The sequence below is a fragment of the Liolophura sinensis genome, chromosome 7 (genome assembly GCF_032854445.1).
Source record: "Liolophura sinensis isolate JHLJ2023 chromosome 7, CUHK_Ljap_v2, whole genome shotgun sequence".
Taxonomy (NCBI): domain Eukaryota; kingdom Metazoa; phylum Mollusca; class Polyplacophora; order Chitonida; family Chitonidae; genus Liolophura; species Liolophura sinensis.
Window position 1 is genome coordinate 52,012,342 of NC_088301.1, and position 19,365 is coordinate 52,031,706.

At 36.2% G+C, this 19,365-nt stretch overlaps 1 protein-coding gene across 2 annotated transcripts; it reads right to left on the reverse strand.

Annotated features, from left to right (window-relative positions):
• Positions 1–49: 49 nt before the first annotated feature.
• On the reverse strand, positions 50–19,345 carry LOC135469764 (inactive selenide, water dikinase-like protein). 2 transcript variants are annotated; one of them, XM_064748350.1, is made up of 8 exons: positions 19,214–19,345; positions 18,266–18,656; positions 15,897–16,000; positions 15,419–15,568; positions 11,112–11,224; positions 2,838–3,028; positions 1,954–2,166; positions 50–697 (listed from the first exon to the last, which is right to left on the reverse strand). In XM_064748350.1, exons 2-8 carry the CDS (start codon positions 18,525–18,527, stop codon positions 513–515), a joined length of 1,218 nt encoding a protein of 405 aa, XP_064604420.1. In that variant the 5' UTR covers positions 18,528–18,656; positions 19,214–19,345; the 3' UTR covers positions 50–512. The 2 variants fall into 2 exon arrangements, with proteins under 2 accessions (XP_064604420.1, XP_064604421.1); XM_064748351.1 differs by having other exon boundaries at positions 19,225–19,294.
• Positions 19,346–19,365: the final 20 nt, after the last annotated feature.

Here is a 19,365-nt window from a genome sequence, read left to right on the forward strand (position 1 = left end):
ATAACTGAAATGACCTTATTTTAAGAAAATGAAATCTTACAATAATTCAAGCAGTAAATTAGTTTATTTATATCCTAGCGTATGATAAAAAATGAATGCTGTTGGTTGTTATGAGGAGGATACATCGGGTTCATCACCTGAAAATACTCAAATGACATCATCCACAGAGGTCAGGGTTCATCAAAAGAACTTGACTGACCCTGCTTCATTCAGAACTATGCTGGTAACGTCATCATAACAACCAATCAGGTGTTGCCATTGTCTGTCTCATCTACAAAACGTGCTCAAAGCTTTGTAATGAAACAGCATATGGAGAACACCACTCAGTGAGGCAATAACACCTTTGTAGAGAATGACACTGCAAACAGGTTTTATAGGAAATTTGTACTAAACAGAAATCAAATTCCTCTGATTTCTCTGCCTTCAGAAGACACAGAATCCATCACTGTGTATACATAAAATATATTAAAGAGTTGCAGTCAATATGAATATGCATTTAGTGCATAAATTAGCTACCAGAGCTCTCCGTCTTTATCCTTAGCAGGCACTTCAATTACTCGTGGCTTGTCAATAATCCGAGCTGTCCGGTTTCCCTTTTCCACAATTCCAATAATCCAGGCCTGATAGCCCTCCTGTTTCTCAATGTCTTTACAGAATGCAGCAGCTTGTTCCCGGGGAAGGGCAATCAGCAATCCACCTGAGGCACAAATAGTCACATACACCTTTACTACCTAAATATTGTGTTCTTAATAGGACTTAACACATCACATGAAGTCTTTACAAACACCATTGTATGAAATAAATTTTCATCACCTCTGGTGTCACAACATTTGGAAACAATGTTGACAAATACTGGAAAGGTCAAATAGGCTTTGACCACAGAAAGCAGAGGTTTCAAATTATCCATCACACTGATAAAAGTATTCGTGTATTTGAATTGCAAGCAAATCCGTATATAAAATTTCCCTTCAAATTAAGCCCAGTAAAATTCAAAGTACTGTGTGGAGTAATATAAAATCTTGCATAATCATGGTGTTGGAATATACAAATAAAGGCATGTAATGTGGCTTTATATTGTCCAACAATTCTCATTGAGGTCCCTATCCTAGAGGTGACAAATCAAATTTTACAAAAGAATCTATTCCTGAATTTTGGTAAGGGATTGGCAGATGCACGACTATTCCAACGAGGCTATACCTGAGCTTATATGCAAAAAATTCATATTTGAAATGAGATTTTCCACAGCTCAAATTATTGCTTTTTGGAAAGTATCAGACTGGTATTAATATATGTATGTATTTTTGGGGTTTAACATTGTACTTAACAACTTTTCAGTTTGTGTACATATATTGTGCCTTTTTGTGGAAAGGCGATTCCATGGCACCAAAGTGCAGCCACCACTGAAGTATCATGCCAAAGACACCAGACATGACACAGGACCTAGTCACATTATACTGACACCGGGTCAAACAGTCTTGTTTCCTTGCTCTAACCTCTCAGTGATGAACATGATGGTAGTCTACAATGTGACACAGCCTGTGTAGTTAACACAAAGGTATACAACTTACATTACATTACTAACCATGTCAGAACTCGGGCATTTCCCTTTGTTCTCTTAAGTCATGGTCCAAATTTGCCTTACCTACTACTACAGAATATTATGGTAAATATTTTTTACAGATGAAAGTGAACTATCAACTTTTTTTTTTAGAGAACTTCATAATTTTATAAAACATTTGATGGAAGCATTATCAAATTGTATTGTCAATATCTGGCTGACCTCAGAGGTAACAACTTGGAATGGATCTGAACCCATGACCAACACATTCCTAATCTCATCTGCACTGTTATCACTTGGTTTGGTTGTAGATAAGCAGTACATACAGTAAGTACAACCAGTGCATTCTACAATGTCATACAATATTATGCCACCTTCACTAAGGAAATACTAACCTGATGTTTCTGCAGAGTGGCCTTGAATAAGTTTGAACATGCTTCCACATGCTTTATCGATGGATGACATCTTAGCTATAATAGGCAGGTTGTGAATCACAAAACTGACTTCATTCTTCTGAACTTTTGCCAGGTTGGATGCATGGCCTAACAAACCAAACCCTGTGACATCTGTTGCTCCATGGGCATTGTATTTATGCATCAGCCGAGCAGCTTATGAAAGAAAGATTAAACTTGGTAAAACAAAAACTTACAACTTCAAAAAATATATGTATGGACAGCTTTATAATGTAATATAACTTCAGGGATCTATCCGTAGCTGGGCAAGATGTTACACAAGCTTTCACACAGTACAACGCACTCCTACTTAAGACAAAATCTCAAATCAAATGTACAAAAATATATCGGGTCACAAATTTTTAACATTTGTTCACTGTGGCTTGTGGCTCCACCAACAAGCTTAGCCAAAGTCAGATGCCTACTCTAGAAAAACTGAAAAGTCATGTATTTGAAGTTTCATTATTTTGACAAAACTTCATTTGTCTTCTTCAAGATACATCTGCTGGTACACAACAGTGCTAGTTAACTACTGGTACCTCACTGCTCTACAAACACAACTATGCAGAAATTGTGACTACTGGAGTTACAGAAAAGAACAACAGAGATCACTGCTTGAACAGTTTTGTTTTAAGCCTGGATCTCCTAGCACTCGCGATGATTTATTACTGGCAGCACACGGAGGGTAGGCATCAATGACACTGAAACTAGTTAAACTTTTCTGGACACCGCTGGGTAAACTTTACAAACTCAACTACCAGGTGCATCAGGATTTAGTGGATTGTTTCTCATTGGAAAAAATGTTTTAAATGTTGAAGCTTCATTACCCATTCTGTTGAGTCTGCACATGCTGTTACATGCTCTGTGGTAGGCTTTTTTGACATCATCTTCAGTGACAACCAGCTTGATGCGGTTCCACCGTTCAGGATCCTCCAGCCATTGATATGCATTGACTACAACTTGAGTTCCTAAAGGTTTGGTCAGTATTAGAACATCGCCAACAACAGCATTCTCAGGCCTGAAAACAAACAACAAAGAATCATGGACATTAAGCTATATGGACAAAACACAAACGCTAGATTAATACCACATTCACATTTTTCACCTATGGGTACAAATAAGACCTATCACTCTAACTTGTGTGCTATAAAACCTATGGCCTCATGACCATTCATTACCTTGGCAATGCAGACCATCGGGGGACCAGTGTATTTTTGAGAGACAAACACACCTGACCCAGTGAACTTTTTTTTCTGCTTATTTTGACAACATGTTCACAGATGACGTCAATGAACACTTCCTAAATCTTAACAGTTCATAAGCTGATAGGGTAAACAAAAAACAGATGTGAGACATGGAGAGACAAAAGAGTATCTTTCAGAAATAGTACATGGTACATTTATCCGAACCATCAGAAGCCATGAACAATTAACAATGACCAGGGAGTGCTACGGGGGCATCCCATCAGTGGTGTTTACAACAGGCTAAAGAAAAACTTGAGCAACCATGGTAACCAAGACACCAATACAAATGTGATATCTATATGTTACTTAATTTACATGCCTACCCAATATGCCATTACATAACAATACCAGCAGTCCATACAGACTCCAGAGTAATTGACAGGGTTCGTTCAATCCACACCATTAACACTAACTGACTAACTACATGCTACACTGTATGTATGTGACATTATTGTACACCTGGTAAACAATAAAAATACAATAGCTGACAGCCTGTAATTGTTACAACCTGCATATTACCCATGTAGATCTTTGTAACTACACAGCCTGTGACTTTCATAATCTCAATTACACCTTATATTATACGAGTCTTACATGCATGAATAACCCTGCCTATGTAACTATTAACTGTTTTATGTTTTATAACTTTGAAAGTTAACATGAAAAAAAAAAACTAATTCAAAATTAGCTAGCTTACACACGTTTTAACGTAACTATCAAAAACATGATATTTGACTTAGTGGTCAGATCTCAATAGAACACCACATAACACAACAATGCACTGCACACTCAGTAATTTGAACAATGCTGCCATTTACCTGACTGCAGAAACGAACAAAATAATTCACATCACTGATGTTTTGACATGGCCCTTAAGTAACTATACATACATTCCAGCATATTCGTAAATGTGTATCTTCACTAAAAGTTATTTTTCTATAATGACACCAGGCAGCACAATAACAATCACTGCCACAAGTCTTGTTACAGGGATTCTAAATGTTTACAACCTGTCACACTGAACGCATTTACAGTTAAAAATAATGAACGAAGGATATCTTCACACAGACAGTCTGTCACTGTGTAACTTTACAGTTTATGTTGGGGTATTAAATCAGTAACCTAAGATCTGCATTTACATAAAACTTAAATATGTACTGTTACGTTCACATCAAGGGAATTAACTCGTACATTATGTTCTTGTTACACCTGAATTGAAAACTAAAATATCGTCTCTAATAAACATTTTTCATTCGAAATTGCCACGTCAACTCTGCCTGAGATGACTAAGTAACAATATAGACATGATCTGTCGTATGAATGGCGAAAATACTACCAAAATGGTGTCTAACTTACACTTGTGAGCAGCCAAAACAAAATGCGCAAGGGAAGTAAAACATTTCTACATTAGGCGACAAAAACGAGTCAACCAACGGAGGTTACTCTAAACTGACCTGTCAGATTTGGTAGCATGTCTACCAACAAGCTCATCTGAAAGACTCGAGTGCATTTACCTTAAAGTAAACTTACCGGTAATCTAAAATACGAAGTGAGGTTCATCAGCCCGAAAACTGAATACCATAAGTAACAATGCTTTCAGTAATCTTTTTATATTATTTTAAAGAGTGTTAAAGGCATTCGGATGTTTGAATGGTGGGCTTTACAGACCATTCTGGCTGTGTGTAGGAACCCTGAAGTCTTATTAAGTTATTTCATGTATGTTCACCAGTGGGAAGAAATTTTTTAGAACATTATTTCAATAATGTTTTACTAATGGGTATAGGGTACTATTCCAACATTCAATGTCATGTTTTCAGTTGGAAAAACTTTCTGCGACGTCAACATTTCCTTAACGCTGAAAATATGGCCCGTAAAGGCCACCTTAGAATTCAAACGTTATAATGTCTTTAACTCTCACCAAAAAAAATCTAAAAATATGAATGAAAGTAATTTTATGCATGGTAAATCGTCGATCTTGTGATGCCTACTTATATTTTGAGCGCTCTTTTCCATTCCCACTGATTCTAACTCACAAAACTGACGAGGTCAGGAATTTACAAACATGTTTATTATGTTTTACAAATACAAAAGATCTGAAATCAGTACATACTATACTTTTTAATACACCATTTACGTTAACACTGATTCTAATAAGCAGGAGGATAAGTCATGAAGTTTGTAATATACAGTAATCAAGATGCACAGAGAGCATCAACAATGGAACATCCACTTCACGCCAGTGTTTTACATGTATGCAAAACCTGAGCAAAACCTTATGCACTACATAAAATACTTTTTGAGATACAACCCTCAATGAAACTACAGTAGAGAATGATCCTGAATTGCAGGTTTAAGCAATTAAGTATTGTCTGTAACTTTTTTTTACTGGGGTATGAACAAAAAAACCACTGTGTCAAAATGTAAATCCACAAAGAGGTTCATTCAAAAGTTTGCACAGCGTTTTTTTGGTTCATACCCCAATGAACTGAAAAAAGTTAGTCAATCCTTATAACTAAATTAAATCAAGAATTTAAAATATTTGATCCACTAACATGGTGTACAAGCAACTATATCTGTCATAAGGGTGCATTTGCTCATCCAATGTAAGAATACAATTTTATAAATGAAACGCATAAACAAATGGAACCCTATAAGATTCTTTCATGACGTCACGACCACGGTCAGTCACCATCTGGAAGTTTTATCGGCGGCATGCTGAAGTTTGAATGCCCGACTGAATTGTAGAGAAGACTGACACATACAGACGGTGGAAGACATAATTGTTGTGTTTTGAACAGAAGACAACCAGGTTTGGAGTGACACGAGGGGTGATGGTATAACGGGGAAGGTTGTCCATTGCTTATGCATGCAGTGCTTGTAGCTTCGCGGGCAGATGAGAAGAGGGGGATTCTCACTAGGCTGAGCAATAAACAGGTTGGCCATCTTCTTCGGATTTGTAGAAAATTTCCTCCTGTATAACTTCGCACGGAACTTCCATATTTGCAACCACTTTTAAACATTCTGTGTCACAAATGTAAACCCTTCTAACTCCTTGCTTGAATGCATGTAGCGTGCAGAGAGTATGTAGGTGGTGTGCATGTTTTGGTGCTTTTTTACTGCATGATGTCGAATGAAACATAAAACTCCCTCGTGCTGTTTATGGATCATGGCAGACCGAAAATCTACATTGTTTTTATGTATAAAAATAACGAAAATCTGTGGCTGGCCCTGTGAGGGCCCCAAGACATTCAAAAATGGATGGAGAATTGATGGCAAACAATACAATATTACAATGTATTAGTTTCTAAAGTGACGTTATTCTGCCTTTATTATGATGTCATAATGATGAGCTGGGAAACCAACGTTTAACGTCAATAATATGGCATCAAGGTCCTACTGCCGGGTATTTGACAGGTCACTGCTATTACTATAGAATAAAAACTTTCCATTTAACACATATCTGACTAGTGGCCTTAAACATGTACTCATAAATTTTCACATACACATTCATAATTGGAATCAAATTGTAACTGCTGGAGACATCACAATTCTCTCGTACTGTCTCACTGACAATACACTTACCTTGGCATTGATTACACCTATGATCTACATACATGTGCCTTTCTTAATTTTCCCTGCATTGAGTTTGGGCCACATTCAGGTTGGTGAATGTTTTTTTTTTTTTTTTTTTTACTCCGTGCATGTAGGTTATGTACATGTAGTCGGGTACACCTTTCATAAATTATGACCCTGTAAATAATACCCCAAAGGGCATCAATGATTCAACACCCCCCTCATATTTTGTGCTTTACATATACGCCAAACACATCTACAAAGACAAAGCAAAATATGTACAGTACACTTTAAGATACAACACTTGGGAGTTTTCTCACTGTTGTTGAGCAAAGACGCCGATGCTCACATATGACAAAAGCTAGACCTGCACTTTGTACAAGCAAGATAATAAAACCAATATATATTAGTATGTTTTAGTTATTATATGCGTGCTTTCAGACACCTTTAAGTCTTTTGAAAGGACTATTACACTCTTATTGAGTGTGACATATACCCTCTGATCACTAGCATGCATTTGAGCAGTGTTGTTTCTTTTGATCTGATTTATGCACCATATACACACAATACATTGAGCTGGTCTTTGACATACATAAGATGGGAGTAAAGCTCCAAGGACATTGCTCTATCCAGTGTAGAAATTAAACAATTAGAATCATTTTTGCGGATGCAGAAGCTTAAAACATAATATAATCACACCAACTAAACAAAGTAGTAAAATATAAATATATTTCTGCACGACAAGTAAATAGCATTAGCTTAAATAAGATGAGCGGAAGTGGGATTTTAATTTGTTTTTCACAAAAAAAGACACTGACGAAATACAGCCAAATTTGATCATTTGTTCAATTCCTTAGGACTTGAAGATGCACAACAAAAAAATGAAAAATTTGACATTTGAACTGGTCTAACAAAATGAAATGTCCTTGCTCTGGTGATGTGATCATGTATTAAAGCACATTTAAAGAGATACTGAGAGAAACTAGGTTGAATAGTATCCATCATGTAAAAAAATCCATGTGCCAGTAATACATTTGAATATTTAAGTAACTGATATAGAGGTAGCATTTTTAAGCTTATGAAAGTTGGTCGGGTATGTTCAAGTCAGCAAGAAAGACTAATTGTGCGAACTGCATGTTCTGTAATGCAAGGAGAGGATGAAAGTGTGGGATGCGCGTTACCCCACAGAGCATTGCCATATAGCAAGTAAAGATAAACAACATTGTAGCATAATATGTATAGTGACTTCCTATTTACAGAGAATGTTATGTCATATTTCTAGATACCTTTTCACATATATAATTTATGAGCTTTCTAGCTAAATTTTTCAATGAAATACATTTACATTCTTTAAACCTTATTCCTTATTCGATTTAACTAAACTTGGTAGTTTTCATGTTTTCACCTTAGTATTCTGTACAATTAGCATATATTTAGCTTTGTGAACATTAACTGATAATTGATGATAACATGCGATATATTATTAATGTACAATAAAAATAGGCACCCCTGTGCCTCAGTTGGTCAGCGAGCTAGCGAAGCGTGATGACTCAGGAGTCTCTCACCAATGCGGCCGCTGCGAGTTCAAGTCCAGTTCATGCTGGCTTCCTCTCCGGCAGCAACCTTTGGATGGTCGTGTGTTTCCCCTGGGCTCAACCCGGTTTCCACCCATCATAATGCTGGCTGCTGCGTATAAGTGAAATATTCTTGAAAACGCCGTAAAACACCAATCAAATATATTAACAAATCAAATACAATAAAAATAATATAGGTCCAAGTACAGATCCCTGTGGAACAGAGAACAGTTTCAGGGTTAGACAATGTGTCGTTGAGAAATTTAAGTCTTTAAGGTAACCCATAAACCATGTGTATGAATGGTCCTGAAACCCATGATGCTTAAGTTTTTGTAAGAGAATGTGATGACTGACGAAGTCAAAGGCTTTAGAAAGGTTTAGAAAAGTGACAACATTGTATTTATTTTTGTCTGTAACGGCAATCAAATTATTAAAGTCATTGGGCAACAAAAGTAGTCGAATAGTTTGCTTGAAATCCAAACTGTTTTTCGTTAATTGTATAACATATATCAGTATGTTGTAGAATACTCATTAGGGCCAGATAGAGGGTAAGACTGACATGGGTCTATAGTTCTGAAGAAGAGTTACCAGATTCATAAATAGATGTTACTTTAATTATTTTTAAAAAATCTGGAACAACTACAGAGGACAAGAATAAATTAATAATGTATGCTAAAGGCAATATGATCTGCAATTAGTTTGATAAGAGATGACCTTGTCAATCCCTGCTGCAGCAGATGACTTTAACTGCAGAATAGTTGATTTAACATTGTCATCTGTAACAACGGGAATTGTCAACAACAGAATCGCCAAGAGAATCACAGATATGTGCAATCACTGATGGGATGTTAAAATCCACTTTGAGGTAGAGGTAAAATATTTGTTAAAATCATTAACTATGGTAACCTTGTCATCAACTATATCTCCATCTACATCAAAGGAAATGGACAACTGATTACGATTCTTTTCGCCCTTCAGTTCAAGGAGAACTTTCCAAGCATTTGTTTGTGTTGTGGTTAAATTTGTTAAATATGTAATCAAAGTAGCATTTTCTGGCAAGACGAATAGTATTTTTCTGCTTGTTCCTGCAACACCTATGCAGCTTATGGTCATCACTGACATTTGTCTTTAAATGAAGAGAATATAATGTTTTTTTATTGAACTCATGGCAAAATGCTATTCATAACCTCTAAAAAGGCTTGTGCTGGTAGACGTTTGTTTTTCAGTTTTAAATAAATCAATATTAAAATCAGCCATATGATACATTTTTTCATTTTATTATGACATTTTTGAATGATGGTCAGCAGATGAGAACTGAAATAATTTAAGTTATTTCCCAGTGCACAATGAATTATTCTCACAAGATAACTGGTTTAAAGTGTAAATGTATGTACCTCAATAAACATTCATTCATAACAACCATGGTCATCCATGAAACTCCTGTAAGAAACAATTGTTAATTGAGTTACTGGCACATGATTACTAGTACAAGACTCTGTATGACGGAAATGTAAATAAATCATCCGCATTTGTGGACTGCCAGCTCTCTAATATAGAGAATTGATGGTTTACTATGTGAACGAAAGCAGATATTTCCATCAATTGTTTTCTCACGACTTCCAGATTTCATGTGGAGAAAAGAAAGACGTATGAAAGTATGTTGATTATCCTGTTATTTGTGATACTGAAAATATTATAAACCTCAGTGTAGAAACGAACAAACAATGAAAGAAAACCCTTTACCAAAATGCATAAAAAATGAGAAATTGGAAACAATTATATGCATGTACCTGTAGCATTTAATGCATTTATTAGCAGGTTATGAAGAATGAATTTAGTTTTCTGTCGCATTTGCTTATATCATAAATGATTTTATTTATATATTTATTTCATTGGTGTTTTACGCCGTACTCAAGAATATTTCACTTACATGATGGCGGCAAGCATTAGGGTGGATGTAAACTGGGTGGGGCACGGGAGAAATCCACAACCATCCAAAGGATGCTGACAGTTATTCCCAAGTACTGCCCGGGAAGAAGCCAGCATGAGCAAGACTTGAACTCAAAGACACCGCATTGCTAAGAGGCTCAGGGGTCATTGCGCCGGACTGGCGTACTAACCCCCTCGATCAAGGAGGCCATATCATAAATGACTTGATGTTTGAATTGATATTACAAGTTTCAGGATTGCAATGGTTAGAATGGCGGTGTTATGACCTTTATTATATGTCTATATCACTGGGTAGGAGGCTGTGTATTTTAAAATACCAGCACTTTTTTTTTCCGCAACAGCCACAAACACTGCCTCGGAAATGAAGCACTGAAAAAGCTCAGAGCCATTAGTGAAGACTGCTAGGAAGCCTGGAAATGCAGGCAGCTATCGTTCAACATGTTATAGTTTATTGTTAAAACATAATACAAAGATTTATTCCAGTATATTCTTGAGTGCATTATTCTGTGTAGACTGGAAAATTATACTTTTTCCTAATAGTTGTATCTTAAAAATTGCTAAAAGTTGCTCACTCATAATCAAAAATGTTGTGGAATTAGGGTAATAACCTTTATCACTCCTCTCACCCTGTCATATACCTGTACACTGTAACACTAAGTTCAATACAACAGTATATAGCACAGAAATCAAATTACTTGTTGTGAACAATGTTGATCATACTGTAACAACATAAGTACCATATAGCAGATTTCATACTCACATGATATATTCATTGGGCTGACAGACAGTTGTAGCCACGCCCCCAATAGTTAACCAAGGGTTCATGACAGTCTGGCCTCCATTGACACTAGAACCCCCTTCTTGTGCAGTATCCTGACAACAAATTTGTAACCTCATGACTGTTGTAACCTATATCCAGAATGTGAAATCTTTACTAACAATACTGTTCATGCAGGAGCAATCAACATGAATCAACCTCTTAATGAAACTGCATCCTGGTGAACAGAGGCAAGAAAAGGTTGTGTGTTTTACAAATATATGAGTGTATGTACTGTGTGCATGTAGACTGATATTTGTACTTTTTAATTAAATTGGACGACCACTGAGAAACAACTGCTTAGCATACAACAAGCATTCCCCTCAAAGAGCATGTAGCATGGCCTTTTAATGTGTAAAAGGTGAAGAAAAACAAAAAATGTTTAACAAAAATAAACCCATATATACCATGATACACAAACAAAATAACTAGAACTGTCTGTTGTTTTACTGATGTTTTCACACACTGTTTGCAGCTTCGGCCATAGTACAGGGATGTCCCTGCACATTGTTGTCTTTGTAACAGCCACTAAGGAGCAGCTTAAAACTTTCCATGTAACATTATCAGCGAATGGAGAAAGTGTGTACATATAACATACAAATATATGTAATATGGACTTTTTTCAGTTAATTGACACATAACAGCTCTTTTATTAACAAAGCTCAAATATGTTTGGCATACAAATAACACATATATGTACTTAAACTTAAGGCTGCAACTGTTTTTTGTAAAGACCCAAACAACAATGCACATGATTGCATTTTGTGGCAAAACTATGCAAGATAGGTAAAAACTAAAATCAGATTTATAATCAGCAGGTCAAACTACACTACCTAGTGCACTTTTTATGTTAAATTTCAAAAGTCTGTGGTCAGGTGATTTCATGTATATTGTTTCTTCCCATTTCAAGATATAAACATAATCTGGCAAAGTCTTTTTGCCTCATTATGCCCCATCGGATATCAAAATATAAACTCACTAGGCCAAATGACTTTCAAGAATAACATTCTTTAAAAAATCAGTTCCAACCAAAATATGAGCCAGTATAGCGACAGCACTATTAATAACAGTACCATTTGCAAAGAACCTTTCTGCAGTGCAAAGTTGGAACATTATGTACATGTAAGTTTCATTTCTTAAACACCTGTAGTATTCTGTGAGTACATTGGCAAAAACATGCGATTTTGGATGTTTTTGCTTAAAAGAGTAAATTGTGGCAAAACTATACAAGATAGAAAAAAAAACTATTGACAAATTTGAGCCTGTTAGTTCAAACTACACCAGGTAGCATACTTTTTAGGTTTAAGTTAAAAAATGTTACAGGACTACAAATCCAATAACTGAAATTTTTCAACCTTTTCGCATCTTTGCAAGGTGTTTATTAAAGTTTATTCTAAAGGTATTATTCTGAGCAGATTGATAAACTTACATTTTTTGTAAAATCTTTAAATTGTAAGAAATTGAATTTGATCTTTGTCTAGGCATTTGCAACCCCACTGCATGGCAATACAGACTGGTAACTTAAGCTATGGCTTTGTTCTGAGTTACACTGTATATGTTGTATGTTTATCTTAATATTTAATATTTATTTACTATTCTTTCCTTCTGTTCACTTAACAAGAAATATTCCATTCCCCTTGGGATTCTAACTTTATACCCATATGCGATGACTATGACAACAGGTACATTATTGTTTGCATTACTAATAGCCTATGCCTACAGTCATGCACTATGTAAATACATGTATGATGTGGATGTCGGCATTAGCGTTCAGAGATTCGCTATCTATCAATTTTCAGTTCAGTCAATAGTATATTATAAACACTGTGTGCAGTTCAACTCTATTCCTCTCACAGATTTTAGCTATATGGCAAAAGCAGATACAGAGCTCTGTTTCTGGTGGGTATAAAATCCTACCCTCTTTTACAGTGAATTTATCTCTTCGTGACAGCCAAATTGTCTGGAAAATAACTCCAATACTCTTTGACAACGTGTTTTTACAACCATATGCAGAACAGCAAACCATTCTGTGGATAAATACATTATGCTTGTTGTCACTTGCAGTTTTTTCAACACTGAACTAAATGAAGAATCTTTGACAGCTCATAAAGGTTGGACTTGTACAAGGTAATTTGACAGACAGTACTTAGTGTTGATTGAAAAAATGCATAAAACCAGCCTCATTATCTAATGTTTTTACGTGCCATGTTGCTCAGATTAATGTACTCTTTTTCAATATTTTTTTACACTCAATTTAACACTAATCCTTTAAAACACTTTTTGGTCTTTTACCTTTAACATTTGATTTTGATTTGAATACACCAAATAGGCTGTAATAACATTAATGATAAGTAATACCGGGCAATTCAATGATGCAACATCAGTTTCTCCCTTCTGTTATTTGACTTTACATGTACTAGCGTGCTAAAGTTGGATTCAATGCATGCAGCACTGAGAAGCCATTACACAAAAGCACTAAGATTCTAATACAAAAAAGCCTTGGCCATGAATTTTGTAATTTATTTTAATATGTACATGAGGCAACCATGATTGGACATTCCCCAGATATTAAGCCTAGTTTTAAGTCACGGCCACATCAAGTCAGAACTGTAATCAGTTCCAGGAGCCAATCAAAGTCTATGTTGAAACCATGATTGGACATTCCCCAGATATTAAGCCTAGTTTTAAGTCACAGCCACATCAAGTCAGAACTGTAATCAGTTCCAGGAGCCAATCAAAGTCTATCTTGAAACCATGATTGGACATTCCCCAGATATTAAGCCTAGTTTTAAGTCACAGCCACATCAAGTCAGAACTGTAATCAGTTTCAGGAACCAATCAAAGTCTATCTTTGCAACTAGAAATGCAACACAAAACTTTGCGTATGTTGGCAACTGGTTATGATCAGTTCCTGGCAGCAGAACATGTTCTACTTTCAGTGATCAGTTGAAACTAGTTTGATTTGATCCTCATGGATGCAAGAGACATAAGTGCTCTTGCAACTGTGTTACAAATAGCCAATCGAGTAGCATGTAAGCATCACGTTTTTACTGACTGGGACTGTACCATTTTGGAAAGTAAACTGGATACTGACAGAAAATCGGCGTATGAGTGTTCTACCTACTGCATTCAACTAGTTACGCCCATTCATCTACATGTGCAGTGATGTCCCCAGTCCGGCTCTTTTGCTATTACTTCTGTCTTATGGCAGTGCAATATAGGCTAAGCTTTAATGTGCTTTACATGTATGCAAAACTTACGCTCAATACATGATGTATTTATTTGGATACCATCCTTAACATTTTACTTAAACAATGTTTTGGGTATGACATTTGCTTCCCCGTGCAGTACCATGTACAGACAAGCTAAAATAAAATATAAATTTATCTATTTCCATTGGGGCTTGAGGGCAGCCATTCCGGGAATAAACTGTATGCTGAAGAGAAGAAATACGAACGAAAAAGGAAGAAAAAAATGGAAAGGAATGTACTGGATTTGAACCAAAGACTGCCTGGCGTCATTTACAATGGGCCCTGTACTGAAGATTATCATAGAGATTAGGCGGCTTTGATCTTCTGCTGATAGCTGAGAACAAAAGACAGAAAGAATACATTGTTGTAAATTAAGTTGGTACCAGAACAAAAAAGAATACATTGTTGCAAAGTTCATGCCTATTCTCAGGGTAAACTGAAGTGAATGGTTTCATGCAGGCTAGCATGAAGCTTAAACAGGACGGTTTCATTTGAATACATGTGGGAGGGTTTTATCAATTCTTGCTGATTTTTTGGTCATCACATGAAAACTCTACAAAGTACAAAAATAATTCTTACAAATTTGTATTCCTGACTCTACATGATATTTGGAATCTCTGATGGGCCATCGACATGGAAACCGCTAATGAAAATTTCCTGCCAATAGCTTCAGCTTATCAATAAAATTCAAAATGGACACTAAATCATGTGACTAGCCAAACAGCAAACAATCAAATGTTCATATTCATATGTTCATTATTAAAACTCCAAAGTTAGGTTTTTCTATCTTAATTAGATTTCAAGATATTGCAATTTTACAAGCTGACGAGAAATAATATTAATCCGAATAATTTCAAAGTGTCCCGCTAGGCTAGCATGGACCCCTAAAAATAAAATAGCACAATTTCATCATGTAATATATATATATATATATATATATATATATATATATATATAATATACATTATATATAATAAGTCTATAATATTATAAAATTACCTTGAAGCCTTTCATCATCAAAGGGATAACAGCATCTCTTTCCTTGTCTGACAACTTGCTACTGATCCCTAACAACATCAACATGTTGTCACACTCTGTTACTCCAAGGGCATAAAGGTCACTTAGTACATTGGCACATGCTATTTTACCCTGCAAATAAATGAATGGAGCTTTAACATGGATGTAGCTCTGCAAAACTAAAGTATACCTTTATCATTGTGAACACGACAACCTCATTCGAATTTACAACATTTAAAACATTTCCTAACATAATATGTACCAGAATATTATAAATTTTTGTGAAAACGTTTCTCCCGCTCATAAAAAAAATAGTTCAAACAACTTCAAGAGGTGTTTACAGAAGTTTTGGCAAATTGTTTTGGTTTTATAAAACATTCAAAATCATAACTGTGGAATTTAAGTAAATGACCTCAAGTCAAAAACCCACTAAAACTCTATATGGTAGGCCATGACGTACCATGACATATGGATCATCAACCAGTGGATAGAAGAAGTCTGTGGTCTGTACCAGTGATAAACCTCCATGTCTCAAAGGGATGACACAGCTGTCCATACCAATACCTGGGAAAATAAATCGACATCTTCCATTAAACTTTGAGTGGTACAGATTTTTGCTTACTGATACATACAGTCTATGCTGCCATGGAGGTATATACAGGAGGAACAACTCATCAAAGTGTTCAAGGTATGATACTGACACAGCAGGACACAGGCTTTGTTTTAACAGGAGATTACAATGTCTTCCTTGTGCCAGATGATCGAGCATCACTCTCAAGACCAGCAGCTTCTGACACCTGTAGTGATAGGTACTCAGCACCCAGTTGTGTGTCGTTTGCTCAAAACAGAGGCCTCCCGTACAAGCGGCGAATAATGAAGATAGGATAACAGAACAGATGTCAGACCGATTTGATTCCCTTATCGCAGCAGAAGAAATTGGCAAATTCATTGGGAATATGTTTAAAAGCAAATAACATCATAAACAAAATCATGCTGGCAGCGAATTGAAATGTGGTGCATTGTTTCACCATGATGACCAACCACGTCCAAATTTCGTCTTCATTTTAAAAAAAATGATGGCCAAAGTTTTTGTCCTTTTTTCTTGTTTTAACAGTTATCCAAACTATTCAAATATATTTATCGTACTGAATTACCATTTTGTTACTAATCAACATGTCACCAGCTTACGCCTGTCCGTCATCTTTTTTGCACCCGGCTCGTTTCATGTGTGCCTTTGTATATGGCCTTTTGGGATTATATTACCAGTGTGGATGGCAATCTTGTTTGATGGCAGTTGGATTTGTCCACATTACATTGCGATGTACCACACGGTGGTATACTGCAAATAATGCTGCCTTTGCAATGTCTCCATAACCAGTGGTTTACAAGTTATGTAGACAAATATTAGCATGAAGCTAATGAATGTTGTATTCACAGCAGGTAAACCTTCACACTTAACTCTCCTAATCAGCGAGACTACCCATGCGCACCTATATCCACCAACAGTGCAGCGTTCACAAAGACCAAACTTGGTAAGAAACAGTTTATGGGGCCCTAAATTGCCACATGTGCATATTCAGTTGAGTATTTTGCCAATCTTATTTTTATTAACAGTACACCATTAGTTGTGCAGAAATGTGATTTTTATGGAACTCTAACATGATCAATTTATGATATTTCTGAAAGAGGCCCATGTATTTCAAATGGGCAAATTTCTCAATTTTCAATCGTCGTTTTAAAAAAAACTGAGCTCCAGGGCCCATAACCTGGCAGCAACAGGTAAATCACAGAAACTAATATTAAATGGAAAACATAATTTTATCGTGCAAAGCTCACCAGAAAGTAGCAAAAAATTAGAAAATGTTTCTGATAGCTGAATAAATAATGCTGTCCTATACAAACTGTATCTTCCGATGCATTAGTCATGTAGATGTGATCAAAATGATCACTCAGACGCAAATATATGATCTTACTATACTTTTGTTGTGTGCAGAATTTGGAGATGACACTATTTACTCGAAGTTAGTAAGCATGATGGAATACTTTTCTTGGCAGTTCACCCTAAGCCTGGCTGGCGTACACACGGTAGGGTGCAGTAGCATACATTGAGCATCAATGTCTGTGTGGGCACGGGAGATTTCATTCAGAGTAGAAAGACAACAGGTATGTCTGGCCAGCTCGATGGGCTGACTGGGCGAGTTGTTCCTTCTCCCATGTATAACTCCATGGTGTTAAACTGCCAATTTTTTTTCAGTCGTACAACATGTATTGTAATTGTTTACTTTTCTTAAGAATGTAATTTATGCAGACATGTTTAGTTATGCCTTACTTTAATAAACAGCGCCAAAATGTAACACTCCACGCAGTAAGGCTGTTGTGCACACACAACTAGATATATATATTCCATAAGAGGGTCTACAATCACATACATTTAGGTTTGGTGTACTCTGTATTTTAACTAATAATAAACTATTGTTCAATATATAGGAAGGCTCAATACCATACATATTTTTCTCAGGAAAGCATATCGTGGGTTATTATTTCAACCTCTCACTATCCTATTTTTTACTTATATTTTAACAATATCACGATTTGATGTATCTGAAGCAATGTTTTTTTAGCTGTAGGTCTTCACAGACTTGTCTTGTTGCATGACATGGAAAAGATAAAGTTTACTAGCCTTGAATGTGTACATTACAAGCACCAAGAAATTTGTGAATGTAAATATCAAGGTGTATAATTACTAAGGTGTTGAAGAAACAATTTTATAGAGGTACTTTTTTTTACATGACCTAAACTGATTCCAATGAGACTATCAGTAATACTTGCCCATGCGAGGACTTGGGGCAACATATTGAAAATGTGACTGTTCATCTTGTGGAATTTGGGCGATCTGGACAGCTTGAGCAAGAGGTGATGTTGTGTCAGGAACCGTGCTGTTGTCAGACTCGCTTTCCTTCAGTCCCTCAAGAAGCTTGAGCAGAGCTTGTTGAGGGAGCTTGCAACCTCATCCCTTCAATCCTGCGAAGTTAGTCAGGCGGAAAGATTCTTCTAGTTCATGATCTGTGGGGTTGAATGGTCGCTGGAACATGCTGATGAAGAGGTTGGTGACAAGAGCAAATTAATGTCCTTAACAAAGCATGTACAGGTGAAACCTGGATTATAACAGTCCTCTGTCCTTGACTGTTTCTTTCTTATAAATGTCCCTAGTGTGTCCTACCTGCGAAAGACAAGAGAGTAAACAAAAACTGAATTAATACCATTATGGTACCTTACCTTAAATGTGGACGGGTATCCTTTACACCTTTGCACAAGCAATTCTGTATGCACTTCAGGTTTTTGCTCATTAATATACCTTTATTAAAATCATGTATATAACTCAGCAAAATCTCGAAGGGCATGCTACTGCTAGTAAAAGTAGGCTATAGACTAGTCCTAATACAGACTACAGTTTAACTTGTCAGCTCAAGCATAAAGTAAGTTGGAGTCGTGACTTGGTTTAATTGTGCTCAAAAAATGAAAGTGTGAAAACACAAAACGTTAATAAGTGACACAGGTAGAACTTTCTAACTTTCTGGAGGGTTTAGAAGCTGAACTTAAAGTTCAAGTCCATATATACTACCGGTATATACTTGAACATTATTTCACAAATACAACTGTAAGCTCAACGCCACTATGAAATTATCGGAAATAGCCTGGCCATTTTTAACGGAATTATTTTATTCACCAATGCAACACAAGTAAAGAACTTAGACGGATAAGCCATACGTGACTTACCTGTGACTTACAGTGTTCACACCTGTCCAGTCCAGCCGAACTAACATCAGTTACTGCGTTTGACGATTCTCACCCGTTCACATGGGGCTGTTCTAAAAACCTTCACCGTATCCTCAACAGCGGAAGTCGAAGTTTGGTGAGCTTAGAATGGA